This window comes from Thamnophis elegans, chromosome 2 (assembly GCF_009769535.1).
Source record: "Thamnophis elegans isolate rThaEle1 chromosome 2, rThaEle1.pri, whole genome shotgun sequence".
NCBI classification, from domain to species: Eukaryota; Metazoa; Chordata; class Lepidosauria; order Squamata; family Colubridae; genus Thamnophis; species Thamnophis elegans.
The window spans coordinates 25,053,540-25,077,360 of record NC_045542.1 but is presented as its reverse complement, the minus strand read 5'-3'; the positions used below and the strand labels follow the sequence as shown (position 1 = coordinate 25,077,360).

General features: G+C 41.7%; 2 protein-coding genes across 4 annotated transcripts in view; one reads left to right on the top strand and one right to left on the bottom strand.

Annotated features, from left to right (window-relative positions):
• The window catches only part of CCDC65 (coiled-coil domain containing 65), a 42,671-nt gene extending 26,877 nt beyond the window's left edge, over positions 1–15,794 (top strand). For 2 of the 3 annotated variants that reach the window (XM_032211513.1, XM_032211512.1), the window contains exons 2-9: positions 3,439–3,580; positions 4,761–4,928; positions 6,160–6,329; positions 6,435–6,573; positions 7,965–8,162; positions 9,766–9,984; positions 13,808–13,960; positions 14,662–15,794. In XM_032211513.1, coding sequence (XP_032067404.1) covers positions 3,449–3,580; positions 4,761–4,928; positions 6,160–6,329; positions 6,435–6,573; positions 7,965–8,162; positions 9,766–9,984; positions 13,808–13,960; positions 14,662–14,976 — 1,494 coding nt within the window. In that variant the 5' untranslated portion in view covers positions 3,439–3,448 and the 3' untranslated portion in view covers positions 14,977–15,794. Of the gene's footprint in view, positions 1–1,555; positions 1,985–3,438; positions 3,581–4,760; positions 4,929–6,159; positions 6,330–6,434; positions 6,574–7,964; positions 8,163–9,765; positions 9,985–13,807; positions 13,961–14,661 lie in introns of those variants that run through there. The other variant, XM_032211511.1, reaches the window with a different exon arrangement.
• Positions 15,795–16,368: 574 nt separating this feature from the next.
• Positions 16,369–23,584, bottom strand: FKBP11 (FKBP prolyl isomerase 11). The gene is made up of 6 exons (XM_032210422.1): positions 23,387–23,584; positions 22,915–22,980; positions 19,928–20,015; positions 18,493–18,526; positions 16,967–17,037; positions 16,369–16,608 (listed from the first exon to the last, which is right to left on the bottom strand). The coding sequence occupies exons 1-6, from the start codon at positions 23,498–23,500 to the stop codon at positions 16,391–16,393; spliced, it is 591 nt and encodes a 196-aa protein (XP_032066313.1). The 5' UTR covers positions 23,501–23,584; the 3' UTR covers positions 16,369–16,390.
• Between the last annotated feature and the right edge of the window lie 237 nt (positions 23,585–23,821).

Genomic DNA, 23,821 nt, shown 5'->3' with positions numbered 1-23,821 from the left:
ATAATAGTTTTTGGTATAGAAACATCTTCGTGTGCACTTCTTAAAATTTGAGGCTGGGGTGGACTAATTTGCTTTCAGTGTAGGGTTCTTATTGCTTCCTGACAAATCAAAAAGTAACCAGGTATTAATACACATCTACTTGGGGATCATGTCTTTCACTGAGAAACCTCTAGTCTGGTTTTCCTAAGTATGTTAGAAATAATCTTGGCAAGCACCTTCATCACCTCCATGTACTAAAGTTTGCCAAGTCACCCAACTAAGCTGCCTGTCCAACTGCTCGGAAACTCCCCAACAAATTGAGGCAATCAGCTGGACCCACAACTGTAGACCATCTGGTAGAGATTGGTGGTAGCCATGAACCTCAAAGTCCTGAGAATACATCATGACTGTGATGCAATACTAGCTTCCAGCTTCAGATCACGTGTCTGAAGGAGAAAAATGAATCAAAGGTGTGCCCTGCAGTGTAAATTTGGGTCTTAATTATTTGGGATGAGTACTGGATTTTCATTGCAGCAATGAAACCCCCCTTCATCCAGACTGAGCTCAACACAGAAATGCTGATCCGGTTTAATATTTTACAGGGATTATTCCTTAAAAGATTTTAGTCCCTATTCTTTTCATCCCTATTGCGCTTTCTCTTCTGTTCTGTGTATTTTGCTCCCTTTCCACTGGAAATGTAGATGACCTAAAATTAAAAGGGGGCTCCTTGGCTATATTTAGACTGCAGCTTCCTAAGTAGGTCCAGGTTATATCTGAATAAGTTGACTACCAAGTGCTGTTGCCATGGCAACTGAAATTCTCTCATCTTCAGACCAGGACATTGCTGTTAAATACTGAAGCAAGCATTCAAACATCTCAGGGGAATATCTATAGGAGCACATATGTTAACTGGCTCTATATGGCAGCAGGAATCAATTTTCAACCCCAATTTTATTTTCCTTTAATAAGGCTCAAACTAAGAAGATTTCATATGTCCCCCTTTGCCAAGAAGGAAAAAAAAAAAAAAAACAGAAGCAAACCTCAAAATACCAGAATTTAGAATTTTGGGTTTCAAGGATTAACTTCCAGGTAGATTTTGAGTCACAACAGAGGCAGTTGCAGTGCTGATCAGTAGAGGACTCCCAATAATTTCCATTGTCTGGAAAACCCAATAAATGCCTCTTCTGTTCCCTTTGTATTTTATACTTTGGTTAATAAAAATTTAAATGATAATAATTTGGTGGAGAAACAATCTTGAGCTTCTGTACAAAAGCGAGATATAGACTTCATTAATACATACAGCAGTGTTTCTCAACCTTGGCAACTTGAAGATGTCCGGACTTCAAATCCCAGAATTCCCCAGCCAGCATTCGCGAATGCTGGCTGGGGAATTCTGGGATTTGAAGTCCGGACATCTTCAAGTTGCCAAGGTTGAGAAACACTGACATACAGTCTACATTTTACTTATTTAAATGTATTATCCACCCGGTACCAGTGGACTCTCTCGGCTTGCTTTCTAAAGTTCTATTCCAACTTTTGTTAAAGGGAGTTCAACCGGATAGAGGGGGGGGGGGAATATCACAAGCCTACTCAAAGAATGAACCGTTCAAAATTTCCAAATACGTTTCCTGGAAAGGCCTGGTTTTCCCTGGGGAGGTGGCTGCAGCCTCTCCGGTCTCCCTCTCAATTTCTTAGGCGTCGCTTTCGCTTCGTCCTTCCTTCCCCGGGGCTTTGTACACTGTACCAGCAGGGCGCAGGCCACTCTAAGGCCGTCCTCCTGGACAAGCCCAACTAGGGGGCGCTGTGGCCCTGGAACGTCTCCCCGGTGCGTCGCCGGGAAAGGGGCCGTTGCTAGGAGACAGGGAAGACTCGGCTTGGAGCAAGCGGCCCGCTCGCAGAGAGGGAGGCGGTGGGTCGAGGAGGAGAGGAGGAGGAGGACGAGGAGAGGAAGAAGAACGGGAGGGCCGGAATAAATAATACACGAGCAGGCTCTTTTGGTGGAAAGGTCGGTGTCAATTCGTAGGGAAAGTCTTGGGTTTGCCCCCGCGCGCGCGTGTATGTGTGTGACTGTAATCGAGAGTCAATTCCTATTATGGGATGATGACCGAAAGGGAATTTTTGGAAAGAAAAAAAACAACACATGTATAAAACAGTTTTGTTTGATCTGAATATCTACAGGTAGCCCTTACTACAGTTCGCTTAATGACCCTTCAAAGTTACAACGATCCTGGGAAAGGTGACTTCTGACCATTTTTCACACTCACCACCTTTGCAGCATAGGTGGGATCAAAATCCAGCTGCTTGGCATCTGGTTCATACTTATGACCATTGCTGTGTCCCAAGATCATGGGATCCTTCCTAACAGGGAAAGTCAAGGTGGGGGAGCGAGATTCGCCTAACAACCAAATTATTGAATTTGCACACTTTTTTTCTCCTAAAAGAGGTGCTAAATGTATTGAACACTATAAAAATGAAGGGAAATCTAGACAAATGAATTGGCTAATTAAAGTCCTGTTAATATAAAGACACCGTATACAGCCACATTAAGACCAAATTGACAGATAATTAACTTTAATGTTAACACATCTGCCTAAATAAAAACATATTTGCCTACTATGGGAAGAGGAGGAAGGAGAACATCAAATTGTATTTCTTTGGTAGGGAAGTTCAAAATGTGAACCATCCATCCAGAAGGAATTATTTTCTATTCTCCTTTAAACTGCTTCTGATAGCATTAGGACCAAGAGAATTCCAGTTGTAAAATTTGGGAAAGATTGTACGGAGAATGTGATATTTCAAGTATCCATTTCTTATCAATCATCAGCAGAATTTTGAGTTTTAGAAAGGAGCATAGTGACACTCAAAAAAGCAACTACTGGGTTCCATTCAATAATTTGGCCAAAACATCCCTGATCAGCTGATGCTTCTAATATGTTCAAATTAGATTGTGTTACAGTAGTTCATACAGGATGCAACTTAGCATTTGGGAAACGGCTTCAAATCCCAACTCATCTGCAAAGCACATGGTAGACTTTCTGTTTCTCAGCCTGAACCTCCTCAGGGGGTTATGAGAATGAAAGGGTCGGATGGGAAAAAAAATAATATACTATGTCTAAATATTTTAGAAGAAAATGAGGATAATTATGTATAAAGAATGGTAAACAGACAGGATTAAAGGAATGAGTAATATAACCATTTAATTTAGAGATGTAAATAGCAGCTTGTTTTAGCAGTCAGAATTGTATCTTTTAGCTTAAAATGGGATTTCTCAATTTAGAACTTTCCAGAAGTGTTAGTTTAACAATTTACATAATCTTTAGACAGGATATGTCCAACTCAGAAAATATAATAGGCATGCAATTTAATACATCTATATGCCAATATATTGGAAAATGGCTTTACATCAATTTTGTTAACTTGGGTCTTTCCTTTGTCTGACAAATCTCTCAATTTTCTAAGTATAATAAACATGCCGAAAAAGAAGGGAGCCAAACGGGCTGTAGTCACTGAAGAAGAACGGTTGCTTACGATGCAACAAAAGCTGCTGGCTGAGGAGGAAATGAATAAGAAGAAGGAGGACATGTTGATCCAATTTCTAAAGGTACTACTTGGTGCTCAAAAGTTAAAGAACACCAATGCTACAATGAAGCCAAAAATAAGTGAGACATACTCTGTTCTAAGGAGAGGACTGTAGGACCAGCAAAATATGCTGCATTCTATCAAATGTGAACAATAACTTTACAATATAGAAATAGTATTTGTATCAGATATATACAAACTTGCTCAAAATCAAAAGTCACATGTCAACATTCTCTTTATGTTACCATTGAAGCAGAGCATGGCTTTCAAATGTGAATAGCATGAATCATAAAATAGTAGAAGCAATATTAATAAATGATTGAATACCCTGTAGTCTGAAATGTTTTATGCAAACACATTAAATATAAAATAATAGCAACATCTTTTACCTATATTTTTGGACCTCATGTTTTGATCAGCCTGTGACAGAGTTTCAAATTAATGAGGTGAATTGAATAAGAAGTGATTGTATAATAATGAATGTATTTGCTGTTTAAAAAATGATTGGGAATAGGCTAGTGGTTCAGAGGGATGGGTATAAGACAAGGAAGGGTAGGTAATGCCGTTAGTCAGTTTTTATTGAAAACTCCCAGACTTATTCACATGGAGCTTAAAATGTTTAATCAGTGGAGTAATATTTGGCCCAGAATAATATCTAACATTCAAAACAATGGTTAAGATGATATAATTCCACTGAGGGGGATTATTTTCACTTTTCCCTGGCAGCTTCGGATATGCCTTCAAGCTCTTCTTTGATGGGAAATCTTTGGAACAGATTTTAAAGGGCAGGGTGCAAAGGACTGGAGAGGCTAGGAGACATCTTCATTGTATAAGCACATTTCAGCTTACATGGCAATGAACTTCACCCTTCAACTACTAGGCACCTGTAGGGAAAAAAATTTGAGTGAAGATCTTTAAGTCTGTATTGGGATGACAGAACCAATAAATATATGTTTATATTATTTCAGTGAATACTTGCTTCAGTTTGTACAAGAACTCTAATCAAACAAATGTAGATAGTTGATGAAAACAGTTTCCATTATGAATTTTGCATGGCCCTAATTGCTTCATTTCCCATATTTTTCTCAGAGAAAAAATATTCAAGACATTTTGATCTTCAGAATCATTTAATATTTAGCCACTGCCTGCATTGACTACATTCCTCTGGGGGAATGCATTGTAAGCTGTGACTTGCATTTCAGGACAAGTTGGCCAAGGAGGAACACAACAGCTCAGTGAATCTGCATAAGATCAACTTGCAATGGCGCACTGTTCTCCGCGAAGTCAAGGCCAGGGAACTACGTAAAGATATTGAGATTCTCAGTCAGACATTTGAACGTGTTGTGGATTGCAAAGACAATGTCATTAAGGTGAGCAGCAATCTCTAAAAGTCCATGGAAGAAGACTGTATCAAGCAATTGGGGATACTTTTATAGAAAGGCAAGGCAGGTAGGAATAGAAAGCAACTTGTGAAACTCTCTGGCTATATGGCATTATGCAAAAAGAGTATGAGCTGTGAGAACAAATTATATACCTTTAAATAAAAATTGTTCTCAGTTGGTATCATCTTGTACAGTATTTATCTCTTTTATACTGTATATTTTAGTCAGCTTCCAGGGATAAACTGTCACATATTGTATATATAGTGAGGAAAGGCAAGATTTATTAATATAACTGTATGTTAGCAAACATACAGACATTTAGAAGCTTATCTGAAAAATAGAATGCTTACTGTCGCACATAAAACAAGATATGTAATAAAGTAGTTTGCATTTGTTCTCTGCATTCTCAAACTCAGAAGACCAGCAATATTACTTGTTCCCTGTCACCTGTCTAAAGTTTAGTTTTAAAGTATGCACAGTTATTCCAGGCTGCAGTGCATTGTTTCATTATGAGGCTTGGTCCTCTCTATGAAAACAGAAAAGGGACAGGAAGTGCAGCATTCCAGTTGTGTGAAGTTGCCACACAAGCTCAGCATCAGGAGCCAAGGTGATGCTCTTCAGGAAGAAGCCATGGAAGACCCAAAGGTGCTTTTCAAAAGGCAGCTGGAGTTTCTTGATTTTTTTTCCTTCATCCAAGAAGCTTCTTCAGGACTGAAACTGAAAAAGTTTCTTGGATGGGTAGCAAAACGTTTGCAACGAAAAAAAACCCCAAGAAAATCCTGAAGAACAACCATGACCTGGATGATTGAGAATCTCCATAAACATTAAGCCATGGAAGAAGCAAGACACAAGTCAGTATATCATCACTTTGGGACCACTCTCAGAAAACTGGTGACCATCAACATAACCCATCTTTATGGGTTTAAAAGGGTCCTCTGAAGGGTTGATCAAAATAATATAATTCCAAAATCTTTGCAGCTTTAGTGGGTAACCTCCCACATGTCCAGCTACAATGGCAGCTGATGTAGCTTGTACCACTACTACTTTAGTAGTATTATCAGTATGGAGAACAAAAAAAAATCAATAGCTTTATATACATTTGCTTGCCTGATATAATTGGTCTGACTACTGTAGATTTCTGATTTTTTTTAATGCTGATTTCCATAGTTGATTCAAACCTACCCTTTGTCCTGATTTTATGGTTTTCTCTGTCTCCCAGTCCCTTGCTAAAGACCTAGCTGAAGCAGAAGCTCAGTACACACACGCCCTGCGTAGCCACTTACACAACATAGATCAACTGTTGAAACTCCAGAACTGCCGCCTGGGCTACTTAGAAGAGGATTACCAGACAGAGCTGCGAGCATTGCAGAAGGAATTTGACACAGAGAGGTGCGGATATGAGAAAAGAAAGGACATAGGGTTGGGATAGATAGTCATGAGGGACTTGATTTGTGAAATTCTTGATGCTCATGAGACCATTTCCATTTCTGCCAGGAAGTTAATCTTAGAACATCATGAGGAGGAGAGTCTCTATCTCCAGGATGTATTGTTAGCGATGGAGCAGAACTTTGCTGAAAATGAATATGAAGCCAGACTTGACTTCCAAAGTACACGAGATGATGTCAAAAATAAGGTGTGAGTTAAGATAGGGGAGCAAACTTTTTGATATTTTTGAATTTGCTGTTAAATGGGAGAATCTGATCACAATTTAGGGCAGACAGATGAATCTGCAGGAAAAATCTTTATGTGCAGGTTTTATGTGCAATTGTATAGCCCTTAATTTTTTCTTTAGCAAACTGTAATGACATATTGATAGGGCAGTCATTACCTATGAAAATGTTCTTTTTTTTCGTGCTATGAATTTATTGGGTATTATCTGAGAATTATATTTTTGTTATATATTGGTGTGTTGATTTAAAAAGGAAGATGCTAGTACTGGTAGGAAGAACTTGGAGTTTTTTGGCAGTAATCAATCCAAGACATCCTATCATCGTTCTAAATAGATCAGGTGTTTGATATCAGACATCACAACCTATTCTAGTTACAGTGTTTGTTGTCTCTTGCTTATTAATACTCAAATCTATATTCTTTGCTAGGTTGTTCTTTCTCCAGTGCATTGTCATCACAGTTAAGATACATTAAACACTCGGCTAGGACACATTGGCTAGGTTCATAAATTAAACTAAGCCATAGTATGGTTTCCATGGTTATAGTTTACTGTGTTGTATGAATCCAGTTGGTGTCAATACTGGTAGTACTGTACTTTTTGGCTTAAGAAGTGTGAACCTGGCTGATTATGACACATTCAGTTAAAGATTATGGCATATTCAGTGAAACAAAATATATGATGTTGAACCAGGCTCCTGTAATCAAACTACTTGGAGGAAACTCAACAATCCTTTTGTTATTTCAAGCTGATATGTATAATTGAATTCTGTAGCTGAACTGGGCACAATCTGTTTAAAGATTGTGGGTCTGTTCACTGGGTTCATATCATTGTGCAGCTGTGATATATTGAAAACGACTACTATTAGGAGGGTTCCTGCAACACAAAATCATATGCTACAAACTATGTTGATCAAATTTGCACAGCTTTGCCAAACCAAAACCAAAGGGCTTAGTGTGTCTTGGGAACCAAGGCATTATAAAATATGGAGCCATTTCTGCTTTCCTTTATTTTCTCTCCTCTTCTAGATACTGTGGGGTATAACATGAGCCATGAGCTAAAGTTGAGGGACTATGAAATATGCTAGCAGTTTGGGAATCCAAACTGATTAACTCGTTATGGATGCTGTCCTTATTTCCAACACTTTGAACTGCATCCACAAGGAATAAGGGTTATACTAACAGGACCCGAAGCAATCAAACAAATCAAGTATATTTTCTTGTGTCTGCAAGGAAGCCATTTTTTTCCCTTGAGAAATGTCACCTGATCAAACAGATAAAAAGTACAGGTAGTTGGAGAAATCTAAAGCTAGCAGGGAGTGCACTGGGGGAGTGTTGACCCACTTTCATTCCCTACAGAATTTGGAGGACAAACATTACCTTCGCATGCAGTTGGAAGGGAAAGTAGAAGAGCTGTGGAAGCGCTTTCAACAGGCTTTACGTAACTACACAGAAGCAACAGAGGATCGTAAATTTGCTTTTGAAGGTCTCAAGCTGAGGGATGAAAGGAGCACCAGGGAGATAGAAATGCAGATGAAGAAATTGCAGAAGATTCAGGTAAGGATTCTTCCCGAATGAGTGACTCAAATTGCTTCAGCTATACAGGTAACCCTCAACTTATGACCACAATGGAGCCCAAAAATTCTGTCATTAAGTGAGACATTTGTTAAGCGGGTTGCACCCCATTTTTTGACCTTTCCTGCCATAGTTGTTAAGTGAATCACTGCAGGTTGATAAGTTAGTAATCTGGTTGTTAAATGAATCTGTCTTCCCCATTGACTTTCCTTGATGGAAGATTGCAAAAGGTGATCACAGGATCTTGGGACCCAGCAGCGGTCATAAGTAGGAACCAGTTGCCAAGCATCTGAATTTTGATCACATGTCCATGAGGATACTGCAACGGTTGTAAGTGTGAAAAATGGTTGTAAGTCACTTTTTTCAGTATCGTAACTGAATGGTCACTAAATGAACTGTTGTAAGTCGAGGACTACTTGTATTTTCACATTTCTAACTTCAGGGGGCCCTCTCTGGGTTTAACTGTCCCTATCTTTGTACTTCTGTCCTGATACATTGTAGAGGATTCTGTGGCATCTTCTAGGCTAGGGGTGTCACACTCTAGGGTGCTTACATCTGGCCTGCAGGGCTGCCCTGGAAACAGTGAAGGAGTAGCCTGTGGTGCCTCTGCCTGTGTAAATGGAACTCGGGGGGGTGCCCTTCCTCCCCCTGAGCTCCTTTTTCCCTGGCAGAAGGCTGCAGGAGGCTGTCGCGGCCAAAAATGGAGCTTGCAAGGATCGCACACGGTCCTCCTGAGCTCCTTTTTTGCTGACAGAGGGCTGCAGGAGGCCATTACAGCCAAAAACAGATCTCGGGAGCCTGATTTTGCTGACAGAGTACTCGGACCACCACAGGTGCCCCCGACATGAGTGACATCAAGGTCGTCATTCCCACTCTGGCCATGCCCCTCTCCCCATGCTCCCCCAAGATTAAACACAACCCTGGTGCAGCCCTCAGTGAAATATAGTTTGACACCCCTGTTCTAGGCATTTCCAATGAGATGACTGTCTGGACCTCATTATCACGTTGCATGAATTCAAAAGTACTTCCTAAATTACAGTATTGATTGGGCAACTACTTTTCAAGGATTTTTGTTCAGAGTTCTTATTGATAAACTGCTGTTCAGCTTCCACATATCCCCAAGATCCCATTGGGGGAGAGGTCTGGAAACCACTTTTCCTTTCTTTTTCCTCACATAGTACATCTCTTACCCTCAGCATCCATGTTATAAAATTAGCCACAATGCCTTAGCCTGGGATTTCTTTGATGTACAATAACAGTAGATGTCTAAAACTGCCATTTAGCTGCATTTCAAGCTGCTGCTCTACTTTTCAACTTATAGCACCATAGAAACATTCCTTTTAAATCAAGGACTGAATTTTGGATGTGACGGGGGATTACAGCGGGGTTGGGGTGGGGTGGGGATCCCATTCCTGTGGTAGGCAAAGCAATAATGGTCAGGATTGGAGCCAAAGAGTGTAGCCAAATTTGTAAGAATATCCTTTGTTCTCTTTTTCAGTTCCCTTTCTTTGCTTTTTTCCTCCCTGTTCTCTGTCATTACAAAGAATGTCCTGTAGTTTGAAAATATCTCCTCTGTGGTCACCAGGATCTCATTATCAGTCTGAAGAACAAGATTGCAATCCACGCAAGGGAGAGCGAGGAACAAAACCGGCGTGTCCGTGATGAGAAGGAAGTGGTTTTGAAACAGCTGCAGAAGCTCAAGAGCCAGATGAACCGGGCAAGAGCTAAAGCCCGTAACAATCTGGCTAAGCTGACGAAGGAAAGCAATGCAACTCTCAAGGCCTTGGAACACGTGGTGGGAAAGGTAAGCTCTTTGGAGACTACTCCACTCTTGTTTGAGACTTATTTCCTTGCAGTGTTATGACCCTGGTGGTTACGGCAAAGCAGGCCTGTCCAGGGAATCCTTCATTTATCTCAACAATTGGTCCAGCAAACAGCCCTCCAACGACCGGTAAGGCTCCATGCTATCTTGAAGACAGCCACCCTTAGTCCCGCAAACAACAGCCCCTATAAATACAAATAAAGTCCTCACAGTAGGCGCATGATCACAGGGCAAAGACCAGGGTTCCTAGTCCAGTGAACAAGGTAGAGTCCGGGTACAAGACAGTGGCAGTCCTCAAGGCGAAGCAAAGGCCCAAGGCAGCCCACAAAGCAAGGGCAAGCGTCCAAGACAAAAGAACAACCCTCAAAGCAAGGCAAGACAAACAGCTACAGGCCTGAGTCGAAGCCTGGGGGTGGGGTGGGGGAGTGTAAGCCAAAGCAAACAATTGTTCCTGCCGAAAACTAACTCTCCACGGCTTCTTCTCCTTAAGTGACTCTACTCTGGCTGTTCTTTGTGAGGAAGGGTGGGGCGACTTCCTCCTAAGTAGCCTCACAGCCCTTCTCTGAACTTGCATACACTCTTCTTGCTCTTGGATCGAGTGGGGGAGGGAGCTGTTCCTCATCAGAGGAGATGTGCTGCCTATCAGCATCACTGCCTGTCATCAGCCGATCCTCCCCTGTGTCTGTGAGGGCAGGCAGCTCTCTGTCTGGTTGACCACCTCCCCCAATGCCAACATTGTCGTCAGCCCCTGGCCTCTCCAAACATGCCAAGGGAGACATGCCACCCCTGTCCAAAGGTCGCAGTTCCAACTCCAACTCCTCCTCTGTACTGGTCTCCAATGGGGCCATGACACAGAGGCTCCTAAAGAAGAGGTGGAAATAAAATTATGCTTAATTATATTAAAAACTGCTTAACATATCCACATAATACAGTCAGTCCCTGACTTACAACTGCTCATTTAGTGACCGTTCAAATTTACAATGGCATTGAAAAAAGGAACTTATGACATGGGGATGGCAGCATCCCCATAGTCATGTGATCGGAATCCGGATGCATGGCAACTGACTTGCAGTCTCCCAGGGTCACACGATCAGGTTTTGCGACCTTCTGACAGGCAAAGTCAATGGAGAAGCCAGATTCACTTCACAACCATGTTACTAACTTATCAACTGCACTGATTCATTTAGCCACAAGAAGGATTGTAAAATGGGGCAAAGTTCACATTTCACTTAGCAACAGAAATTTTGGGCTCAATTGCCCAATAAGTCAAGGACTACCTGTATCTGATTGGTCTGAGTTGATCCTGATTTTGTGAAAGTCATTTTTCAGATTCCATGTGTCTGATGTTTTCAAAGTAAGAAGAAATCAGTCAGAATTTTCTTCCCTGGTTTCTCTTCCTAAATGCCAGGTGTATGACTCATAAGCACTGCACACACACACACACACACACACACACACACCAGTAGTAGTAGTATATTGGACCTTTCCCCATTCTCCATCCATTCTTGGGTCAGCAGAAAGCCGCATTGGCGTGACATTTGCTGTTCTCATTGCCAATATTTATTCTAGCCTTATTCCCTGCTATCACTGATCATCTGCCTTTCTTCCAAGTAAGAATGACAAAAACATGTCAGATTTTACATCCCTTGAGATTGTCCTTGGGGAACGTTGGACTAAGGGAAGAAATACCCTTAGTCAGTGCAGCTTGTGAAAATTTAAGGCTATCTTATTCATGGGATGAAAATGAGACAAAAACAATATTACAAGACCATTGCAGGAAAGAAGAGATCGTCAAGCTATTTTTGTTCAAGAGAGAAACAAAATGGACTATATGTGGATGCAAGAATGATCAGAGGCTGCCCTGTGCACTAGGAGAACAATGGTGTTTGGCTTTTATTGAATGTTCTTATAATATTTATATATTGCTAATACTTCACACTGACTCCCAGGAATATTTCCCACAAAAACTATTAACACCTGAAACCATTAGAATAACCATCATTCCTCTCCCAACATCAAAAATCCCAGCAAAATTTATCATGCAGGATGAAAGACACGGCACTCAGCCAAGTTGAAGTACAAAAGGGGAAAAGGGAATGAACTAGTTGGGATTTTCAAACCGGAGAGAAAGAATGATGGCTGGAGATTTTTGCAAAAAGAAAAAACCTCTGCTGCTGATAGATAAGCAATAGCAATGAAGATCTTGGTTACATTTTGGGCATGTGTCTATTTTCATTCGTCATTCCTGATAAGAGTTTATGGGATCTCAGTGGGAGATAGGTAGGTAATCAACTTTGGTGCATCTCCTGTTTGTCTTGAATGTCTGAAAACCTTTCAGATATTATGTAGCACAAAAATCTGTCACATATTCTCTACTTGCCAAGGAGCTGCTGTCACTTATAAGTTCTTCTGTGATGGATGCATTTCCAAAGAGCTGTGTGTCACACTGACATATGTTCTCTTTAAATAAGCAATTTGCAGCCTTAAAATTCCATGTAAGGGAAAATATGTATCAATGTGTGAAAGTTGTGCAAATGTCTAATTTTGTCTTCATCATCTTGGTAGTTACTTTCAGATATGGAAGGGTAGCCAGAAACATAACACCTCATCAACAACAACTTTCCAAAGCCTACCCAGCTTGAATGAAGAGGAATTGAACCACCATAAATATAGCAGCTTTGAAAGCCTAGTCATGAACATCTTTCGATTATTATTGGAAACACTGACTTAACTTTTAAAATGTAAACTGGCTTATGGCTTAGTCTATCTGGGGGACTTTTATCTTGTTATCAGCCAGCCCAGAAATTTTGGCTGGCCGAAAAGACTCTTTAAAGATGCTCCACTTTAAGAGGCCCATTTGTTGGGTCTGTGAGAAAGGGCCTTCTTTTGCATTGGTCCTACACTAGGGAATCTACCTGTTTTCTGAATCTTTAAAAAAAGAATTCAAGGCCTTTGTCTGGAAGTAGTCATTTAATTAGCAATGTCATGCATTTAGCTTCACCATTGACTCCTGGTGACTGCCTGGACTAATCCCTGCAGTTTTCCTGGCAAGATTTTCAGAAGTGGTTGCCATTGTCTTCTTCCTAGGGCTGAGAGATAGTGACTGGCACAAGGTCACCAAACCACCTTTGTATCAAAGATGGAACTAGAACTCATGGTCTTCCAGTTTCTAGCCTGGTGCCTTAAGCACTGCACAAACTTGAGTCTCTATTAATATTAGTTGTTGTTTGAACTTTGTTTTTATATTTTGATAATTATTGTCAGTGTCCTTGAACATTCTAGGAGAGAGAAAGAGAACATAGATAGATAGACAGATGATATGATGCCAAGAGAAACCTAGGAATTATAATTCCTAATTTATTACTATATTACAGATAGTCCTTGATTTACAACCGGTTGCTTAGTGATGATTCAGAGTTACAACTGATCCAAAAAAGGGAACTTAGAATCTGAGTCGAAATTCTTGACAGTTGGGCACCCTTTGTGATCACCACCATGACCAAACTTTGTGCGCTTGGCAACATGACTGCATTTATGGCTGTTTGCAGTGGCCCTTGGTCACATGACAGTTTCGCTGAAAACCAGCATTTCCAGTTTTTGGCAAAATCTCACACATTGGTTTGCTTAACAACTATGGCATTTACTTTGCAACTGTCACATTTGCTGAACATCCACCCGAAAATATCTTAAAATGGGTCAAGGACTACTTGCACTGATTCTCTTAAGCTCCAGCACTTTGTAAACATATTGTGCCAAAAAACCTAGCAAAAAAACGCATCCAGTCACTTTTTTCCTGTTTTTGCAGGCAGAGATAATTCTGCGCTTGGCTGAAATGTGCCGTAGGCTGGAGTCGGAGGAGGAGAAGGTGCTACCATTTTACCAGAACTCCCTAAACTGGGAAGAACAGAAAGCAGTTGATAAGTTGGCTTTGGAAAAACCAGTCGAACCACTTGCTCAGGTGAATTATCTGAATTCAGAAATGGGTGGGATACATTTCTTCTTAGTTACCAAATGGAAGAAATATTTCCTTGGTTTATTGTTTGGAATAATCTGTATATTAAAATTATTCTGTATCTTCAGGGCTTATCGGTTGGCATTTACTGTGCCTCTCCCAGGAGGGATGATAAGATTGAGGCAAGGACTCGTTGAAGTTAGGAGGGTTTATCTTTCTGAGTTTGGCACCAGCTGCTCGGAGGGATTTTCCTTGAAACCTTAGCAAAAGGGAAAAAAAACAATTAAGCCTCGCCCTCTTTCCTGATCCTCAATTACCTATGAATCTGTTTTTCATAGGGAAAATCTGATTCATATGATTTGATTGGCGTTTGGTGCAGTTTGACTCTCTAATATTTGCTCAGAATTTGCCTCTGGTCTTTTAACATTCTAGCATTTTGCTTTCCCCTCTGCAAGAGCAAATTTATCTGAAGTGGGACTTTTCATTTTGGTATTGGGCTGTTACCCACCTAAAGGAACTGGTCTTTATCATCTTTCTAGTGGTTGTATATTTCCACAAGGATCTCCCAATTTAGAATTGGCTTGGGAATTGCATGTTTCACACACAGCAGACATGAAGCTGGGGGTTTTATGTAGGCAGGGTCTTGAACACTCAAAAGTTGCGATGTAGTTCCTTGCAACCAATCCAGGCTTTTCAACATTTTATAGATGATGCTGGACTACGTGGGTCTGGAGCGCTTTTGGCAAAGATACAACAAGGTGAGGTTGGAGCAGCTCTCACTAGAGCGGACTAAAGCTGTACTGATGCAAGACAATTTTAAGTTGAGGCATCTCCTCAAGCAATACTTGGATGGCATCTCAGTGAATGATGAAGTCCTGAGCCAGGTCAATCCTCTGATGATAATTAATCAACCTACAACTGCCTCAGATGGGTCTCAAGCAGCACCTGTCAGAGGGTCCCAAGCCAAGCGGCCCATCTATAATATTATAGAGGCAGCCCACGAAGTTTCACATATCCTCTGAATTGGCATTTGGTGAATCAAAGTGATGCTTTTCTATTGTGTTAACACAGATGTTGGGCACAAAGAGTAGCCAGTCCATTCTAGTTGCAGTCTATGCTGGGACCTTTTTAGAAAATTTTCCCCAAACTGCCATTAAACGGTAACTGATGTGTCTTGCGGCTTTTTCTTCCATGGTCAAGCCAATCCAGAGACCTGTACAATGGAAGCTGAAGATATACCCCATGCCCATGTGTAAACTTTGAAACACATCTGTCTCCTTTGCAGACTGGACATTTAATAAAGCTTTTTTTTCTTTACCATACCCTCTTTATCCTCTCAAATCTGTTATACACTATGTTTAAAATTCCCCTTTCAAGAACTTGAAATACTCCATGGATGGAAACTCTTAAGCTACTAAAGAAAACCCAACAAGGACATTATTTTGACACCTTTGCAACCAGAACACACAGCTTGTGAGCCACTAAGATGATATTTATTCCAAAGTCTTTTGTCTATCTTACAAACTTATGCTTGATTTATATCAATATAATTGATATAGTTGTCTCAGTTACAAGGCAGTAGTATTAAACTCTCACTACCTTTATTACCCTTATACGTTTTATTTCTTGGGAGATGGAATGGCCATTAGACCAGTGTAAGTTTGGACTATCATTGGGGTTAGGCTACTTGATACATTTAAGTCCATTGGACAAATTCCTATCATTCTCAGGCACTTATTAAATGTACCTGAGGATTTGTACAGCATTCTATTTTAGCTATCTTTAGTATGAATGTTTAAGTAAAATCTATACTATAAAGGCATATGATTAATAGATACCCTATATAAACTCCATACAGTGACCACTTCTTAAACTAAGATATTTAAGTCAAGTATGTAAAAACATTCAAAACCACTCTTCTGTGCCACTTACATGATTAAATCTTGTGCAAACTATTAGATCAGCCTTCATGAATCCAGAGTCTTCTTAGAAGCTCATTGGCTAGAAGGAAGTAGTTGTGATCTCACATCTAAAGGGCAATACAATGAAGTTCATGCAATGATGGGAACTAATTCTCCATCCTTGGCCTTTTGTGCAAGAGTTATGTCTAAGTTGTTTAGATACTATGTACGTGTGGGAAACAGTGTGGGCACTCCTCCTCTACACACACATTCCACTCAAAGGTGGGTTGCTCCAGGTTCGGCAGAACTGGTAGTGGTGATTTGGCCTGGGTCACAGAACTGGCAGTGACCCAGGCTGGCCACGCCCCCAAACCAGTTCCCCGGTGTCTTCTGCCATTGCTGGCATGTTTCTGCGCATGCGCAGAACAAATTACAGTCAACTGCGCATGCGCAAGCAAAGCAAACCGGTACCAACCAGTACAGGAACCCACCCGATTCCACTGGGAAACAATGTTGAAAAAGATAAAGAACAACTTTATTTCCTTTTGGCTTTGTTTTTCTTCTCTTCCTTGAGTTTCTTCTTAGATATTCGGGGCATCTGGGCTCTGTGGTAGAGATAGTAACCAATCAGTCCCAGCAGGCCTGGGACAAGCACAATGCTCAGCAAGGGGAGTATGTCGTTGGACAGCTTCTGCCAGTGATTGGCTCTGGAGAGCTGGACTAATTCAACTTCAAATTGCAGAACAGCATTAGCTGGAAAGAGACAAAATCTGTGAAACATACCTAGAAGATCCTACATAATACCATGTTCCACAAGGCAAACTAAATCTAGAAGTATACCTAGAAGTATTATTTTTGAGTTTATATGTTTGCATGCATACTCCTTTTTTCTTAAGTCCTTTCCTGCAGTACAGATGTGGCTTTACAATATTACTTCCTAAATGCCCCCCCCCCCCCATTTCCTTTCCAGTCTCTTTTTCCTGGCCCAGTTAGAGATAGCATGTCCAATCAACATTACAAAACAACAGGACCGGGCATCCTAAATATCTGGCTACCTCCTGCTCCAGTAGGTTGACTGGCCATTAAATAATTGCTGGTAACCGAATCCTACCTGGTATAGCTGGTGGGGAACCTCGCTTGCCATATGCCAGGTGAGGAGGGATAATGACTCTTCGTTTCTCCCTGCCGGGAAAAAAAATGAGTAAAGGCCAGGTGGGTACTGATAAGATACAGGTGCACAAGGTTCTTGATCACCTCTAAGCTAGAATAAGCATTGCAGCCTTTAGCAAAACAAGCTATGTCCTTGAGGAGAGGGGAAGTCCTAGTAAAAACTGGGCAGACATGCTGGACGAGTTTTTCTGACCAGATTGCCTATTTTCCTGTGTGGAGTGACATTTACATAACTGGAACACAATTTTTTAATTTGAATTTTTGAAATTAAGGCCTAGAGCACTTTTGAATATTAAGATAAGAACAGAATGAATTGGTGAGGGCTTGCATTAAGGTGTAAAAGAAAACTAAATGAGATTTTTTTTCAATTACATTTTGTCCTCCAAGCCTCTTAACATTGTTTCATTTTCCTCTGCACATATTCCAGTTTGTTAATCTTAATCTTCAAGCATCAGGCTAGAAATTGTGAGGAGATTTTTAGTTGTAATCCAACTTTAGGCACAAAGCCAATTTAGGCCAGCCTCTTTCTCTCAGCTCTAGAAAGGGGGCAATGGCAAACCCCTTTTGAAATCTTAGCAAGAAACCTGCAGGATTTTTTGTCACTGAGTCAAGATTGACTTGAAGGCAGCCCCTGTCGTCTTTCAAATCTTTATCTTTGGCAAGTGAAACCCTTTACTTCATTGTACTTGCCATCTTTTACTTTATTTTTTTTAATCGATTTTCTTATAATTTGATTAATAAATGTGAGCAAACCAGAGTTGTTGAGCAGCATGTTGTTAAAACATTCTGGTTGATCATACAGCTGTCAGATGTTTAGACTGGATTTGGGATTTTCATCCACCCATTGAGTCTTTCCCAAAAACCTGGGATAGCCAGGTGTTGTTTGTTAAAGGCACTGTTGCAAGATGTAAGCTGCTCCAAATATAATTGCTTCCTGCAATTGACTGATGGTGATTTTATCAATGCTGATGGTATTCAAGTGGTGCTCCAGATGGTTTGGGATTACACAGAAGGTGCCTATTACTCTTCGTACAATCTTGGTTTTATTATGATTGTTCTTGCAAACACTTTCCAGCCTCTTTCCCTTCTCTATTGATCACTACGTTTTTTGCAGCAGCTCCTCTTTGATGCCCATCTCTATATAATCACAAGGATGGGAGCTATATTCTTTTTCAGATGTTCAATTCCATTTCCCATAACTTCTAACAATACAATCTCTAGTAAGGCATGCTGGCAACTGCAGCACTATATTTAAAGGGCCAGGGTTTTTTTCATGGTGGTCTGAATAAGCAAATAAGAAAAATATATCTGAATGCAGACAGTACTTTTTGTGTCGCTTGGAAACTGCAGCCTACCTTGCCTTTTCACAGAGAATGAACAGAATTCAAAACAAAGAAGGCCACAGGCTTGACCGGAGTATAGCAATTATCTATGAAGGTTTCCAGTAACTTACTGTGAGTTACTTACCCAACACACATATTCAGCAGACCCTGTTCTAAACCTGAATTGGGAGGAAAAAAGAACTTAATTAGAAGCCTTTCTGTCCCCCACACACCCTAGGACATTCAGATCTTTTATAAAAGGAGCTGTTCATGATAAATCTCTGTTTGGTTGCCAGAACACAGGTTGATATTAATCTATCAAACCAAAAAAATAATAAACAGGCAGGAAAGAAAGTTGGGAGCCTAGGACAAAAAGAATGGCATATATAATAGAGCATGCCAATCACAATCTTACACAATCCCACAGATGACTACTGTAGTTAGTGCTGGAAGTCTTCTAACAGAAAGCACTATGCTAGGTTGCAGGATCTAATGCTTTTATCACTAAAGATTTGTTTTAATCTTCAACTAAAATCTATCCTTCTACAGTTGGAAGCATGTTGAGTTTAGGTCTTCTTCACGGCCAAGTGGTTTCCATCAATTCTTGAGGTATCATAAAAAAGGTACCAGTGAAATATGTGTTAACTCCTTGTCAGCCTCTATCCTGCCACAGGCAAGATGTCAGCAAATGCTGCTGTCCTAACTCAAGCCATACAGAACAATTTAAGGAAAAAGAACTGGTGGATACCCTTGGCTTTATTTCCAGGTCTTTCCTACCAAACATCAGCAGTCATCAGGAAAGCATCCATTATCAGCATAACATTTGGATGGAGTTGGGGAGGAGATGAGTTTTGCCTGCTGGCTAGACCAGGAAATTTAGCCATTTGTCAAATCTTGCTCTGTTTTAGTACAAGTATTTTGCATTCAATGGAAGACTTAAGCTACAGTCAGGCTCCATTCCTTTTGATATTCCAAAAGAGTGTTAACCCCGTGTCTAAAAGCCTGAACAATATTTAAAAGGGTTGGAAACAACAGAGTCTTCTCCCTCTCTCCACTTCGCCATGCAGCTCCATATTGCCATCATGAGCGTGCTGAAGGGAAGGAACATATCTGCATTAACAAGATAATTTGGGCTAATCCCATGTCCAAAAATCAATGAGTGCACCACTTCAACAATCAGTAAAGCATGTCAGATTGTGTCCAGAGCAAACGCTGTGTTGGGAAGATAAGGGAGGAAACCACCACTTCAGCAATGGTACAAGCTAAAGATGACTGAAAGTTCTCAGATATAATTTGGGGTCAAATGATGAAGTCAAATTTCATGAGGACACAGCAGGAAAAAAGTTGGTTGAACATGTTTGTGCCATAGCCACATACAAGTGAGAAGAGTCTCAAACTCTACTTTTGTGGCAACTGTAAAACAGGAACAGTGGCACAGTGAGGAAATACTTATTTAGTGAAGAAACAAGTATGTTTCTTTGACCAAAGTTTGTGGACACAGATTTTTTTTCTCCCTACTGCTTTCCTTGGTGTGTTTCTCAGTTAAACTAAGCATTTTATGATAAAGAACAGAGGTCTACCTGGGATGACTTGTCTTTTGCCCAATTCCACTTGCAGTGGATCACGGGAGAGTGAGGTATCAATAACGCGGCCATCTTCAAGAATACCCTGTTAAAAATATTCCTTAAATTGAGGGTATGTGTGCATATTTATAACATCAAATGACAATTAGCAATTGCCCTATGCAAAAATTGTTTTGTTTTAAATCAAAAGAAAATGCTGAAACCTGTAACTTTGCAAGAAATGAAATATCATTATGTCCCATGATGAAAAAGTATGGACAGCAACTTCACGTAGGTCAATTTAATTTTCTATTATACTTCAAAACAAAAGTACTGCATGCAAACATGAGGAACCATTTTAGGAGAAGCCGTTTTTCCTCTTCAGTCACAGGGATGTCTTTTTCATAACAGCAGTTCCTGCAACTACCGTAATAGCAGGGTAATTCAGAATAGTTATTTTGATTCATATTCAAAGTTACAGTATATAATCAATTTATGAATGACTAATTCTCATGGAAGTAAATCATGCTCCCTTTCTTTCAGAAGATGATTAGACATACTAAGAGCTGGTTATGATGCTGTTCTGAGCAAAAATTACTTTTTTTAAACTTACTGATACTTGGATCACTATCTCAGTTTGGCTCGGGGCACAAAGATAGGAGGCCCCAGAGGAGTGAACTGGACATTTTCCTGTTAGGATAAAGTATCTGAAGATGATTTCAACTCTTACTCTGTAGATCTCTGGGTAACAAGTGATAAAAAATAAAATAAATTGCTTCAAAATAAAACCAAGTCCAAGGGTATGCAATATACTCTGACTAGTTGTGGCTAAAGTCTTCTAGTGATTACAGTTTGTACTAACCAAGAGTTTCCACATTAGCTTCAAATATCTCCACTCATAAAGAATTACAGCAATTTAAACTAGAGGTTACCAGGCCTCTTTACATAATTGCATAAAACAAAAGATGTGAGCAAGGCCTGTGCTACTGGACTCTTGACAAGATGGGTTTCCTGCCTTCCCAGAGCAGAGGCTTTCCTATTTCATGCATTTGCTTTCATATCCTTTTCATCCATTTGCCTATTTTACACCTGCCTCTGTGCCTTTAACTGGCATAGCTCTATTGCATTAGTAGTACAGACACCTCATCCCATCCCATCCCGACAGCTACTTCCACCAACCTTGGCTAAAACATTTGGAGACACAGGTTTATCCACACTGCATGAAGGAGGGCTGAGAAAGCTACTGCACAGTGCTTTTCAAATTTGGCAGCTTTAAGATGTGTGGATTTCAAATCCCAGGTACATTCTATTGGGGAATTCTGGGAGCTGAAAATCTTGTCTATTTTTTTTATCCTGCCCTTTTTTTCCCACTCAAGAGGCAAACATACCAATATTCTTCCCACTGTTTTTCCCCACAAAAACCCTGTGAGGTGAGTTGGGGTGCGAAGGAATGACTATTTGAAAAACACTGGCTTATTGGATGTTACTACTTTCCTAGAATTAAAACGTTCAAGGAGTAACTTGGGCCATGTCCTATCCTGGCTTATGCAGGAATACAAATCAAACGGGTAAAAGTAAAGGTTTCTCCTGTCCAGTTGTGTCAGACTCTAGGGGGCAGTGCTCATCTCCATTTCCAAGCTAGGTTGTTCAAATTCAAGCCCTCTACAAGTAGTCCTCGACTTACGACCACAATTGTGGCCAAAATGTAAATGAGTTTGCCCCATTTTACAATCATTCTTGCCACAGTTGTTAAGTGAATCACTGTAGTTAAATTAGTCAAACTGTTAAGTGAATCTGGCTTCCTCATTGACTTTGCTTGTCAGAAAGTTGCAAAAGGGGATCATGTGACAACACCCCCACCCCCACTGCAACGGTCATAAATATGAGTCAATTGCCAAGTGTCTGAATTTTGATCACAACATGACCATGCAGCTGCTGCAATCGTCATGTGAAAACTGGTCATGGGTCATTTTTTTCAGTGCTGTTATAACTTGGAACAGTCACTAAACGAACTGTAGTAAGTCAAAGATCTCCTGTAGTAAAATAAATGAACTGAACACACTTGGTGAAGGAGAGCCCGTTTCCTCTTAAGGGGAAACACCCCAGAGCCAATAAATCCAACGATCTAAAATAGATCAAAATAAAATAGAGATGGTGACAGGTGTCACACATAAGTTGGTGGACCACACATCCCCCACTTCTATTTTACAGGGGTAAGGCAATATAGAAACCTATGGAATATGATTCTCACACTATGGCTGCTACGTGTTGGGCATAAAGGTAAAGGTTCCCCTCGCACATATGAGCTAGTCGTTCCCGACACTAGGGGGCAGTGTTCATCTCCGTTTCAAAGTCAAAGAGCCAGCACTGTCCTAAGATGTCTCCGTGGTCATGTGGCCGGCATGGCTAAACGCCAAACGCTGTTACCTTCCCACCAAAATGGTTCCTATTTTTCTACTTGCGTTTTTACCTGCTTTCGAACTGCTAGGTTGGCAGAAGTTGGGACAAATAACGGGAGCTCACTCCGTTACATGGCTAGGGATTCGAACCGCCAAATTGCCGACCTTTCTGGTCCACAAGCTCAGTCACCACGTCCCTTATGCCTTGGGCAAATATTTGCCTTCCAAAACTTCCAGAGGGCACGTGTGGCTTAAGCGGGTCACGAACTAAGCCTCCCTCCGTCTCTGCCTCCCACCCTCCCACCCCCCGCGCAACGCGATTGGAAGGACACTCCCTTAAGACCGCCCAACGCTCCTCCCAGCCGGCGCTGGGCATCCCACAGGAAACTCTACAGTAGATTTTCCGAGACTTCCTCCTCCATCTCGATTTGTCTTTCCGAAAGTAGAAGGTGGAGCCTTCGCAAACTCCGCCCACCCGTGTAGGGAAGCCCCCCCCCAACTCCCCCTCCTTCCACCCAGCGGGGGGAGGCTGTGCTGACGTGTTCGTGTGGCTTTGCTTTGCTTCCCGGCGATGCGCCTCCCCCACCCCCCATTCGCTTTACTCACTGTGTAGTGGATGGCCAGAGTGTCTCCTGTCGCCGAGCGCTCCGTGCAGCCTTCAGGGGATGCCACCTGCGGAAAGGGGAAAAAGAGGGGAGGGGGGGGAGAAGTGAGAGACGCGGGGAAGATGAGGGAGGGGGCGCCGACCAGCTGTAGCTCAACCTTCCTCTCTCTCCTCGGTTGAAAGCAATGCGGGTTAAGCCTTCGCGGGGACAGCAGCTTTCGCCCTGGAGAGACGCGCGCGCAGAGACGCTCCGTCCCGAGAGGGGGTTGTTATTCTCCTTTCGCCTTCCCCAATTCGCCCGCGAGTGAGGGAGCGCCTAGAGTCCTGCATCCTCTCGTCTCCAGCTGTCATTTAAAAGAAGCCGGAGGCGGCGAGGCGTGTCGGCTCTTCCCCGCAAGTAGCGGAACAGCGGCGGCGGCGGGAGCGAACGGCACGTCGGTTCCTTCCAGGCCAGATGTGCCCACGCGCACTTACCAGGGTTTCAATCTGGAGCGGAGTTTCGCTTTTGCTCTCCTGCTCCTGGCCTCTCGCCCCACAGCTCAGGAGGAGGAGGAGGAAGGAGAGGCTGACACGGAGCCGAAGTAACATAGCGAGGGGAGACGGAGGCGGCTGGGGTGGGCAAAAGAAAAAAACAGCAACTATCACCCGGGCTTATACCTCAGGGCTAAGGGTGCCTCCTGGCGCCGCCCCTTGCTGCCCGCTTCTCCGCCCCAGAGGGAGGAGAGAGAGAAAGAGGAAGAGAGCAAGTGGGGCCCCTCCTAGCAAGCGGGAGCGAGAGGGGAGACCCGGGCCTTGCACCCTACCTGGTCCGATGCAGCGATCGAGCCCTTCGCGACTGATCGATAGTACCTGTAGATCCTGAAAATGGAGTGGATTAAGCCGCGATTTAACGGGGGGGGGGGAGAATGA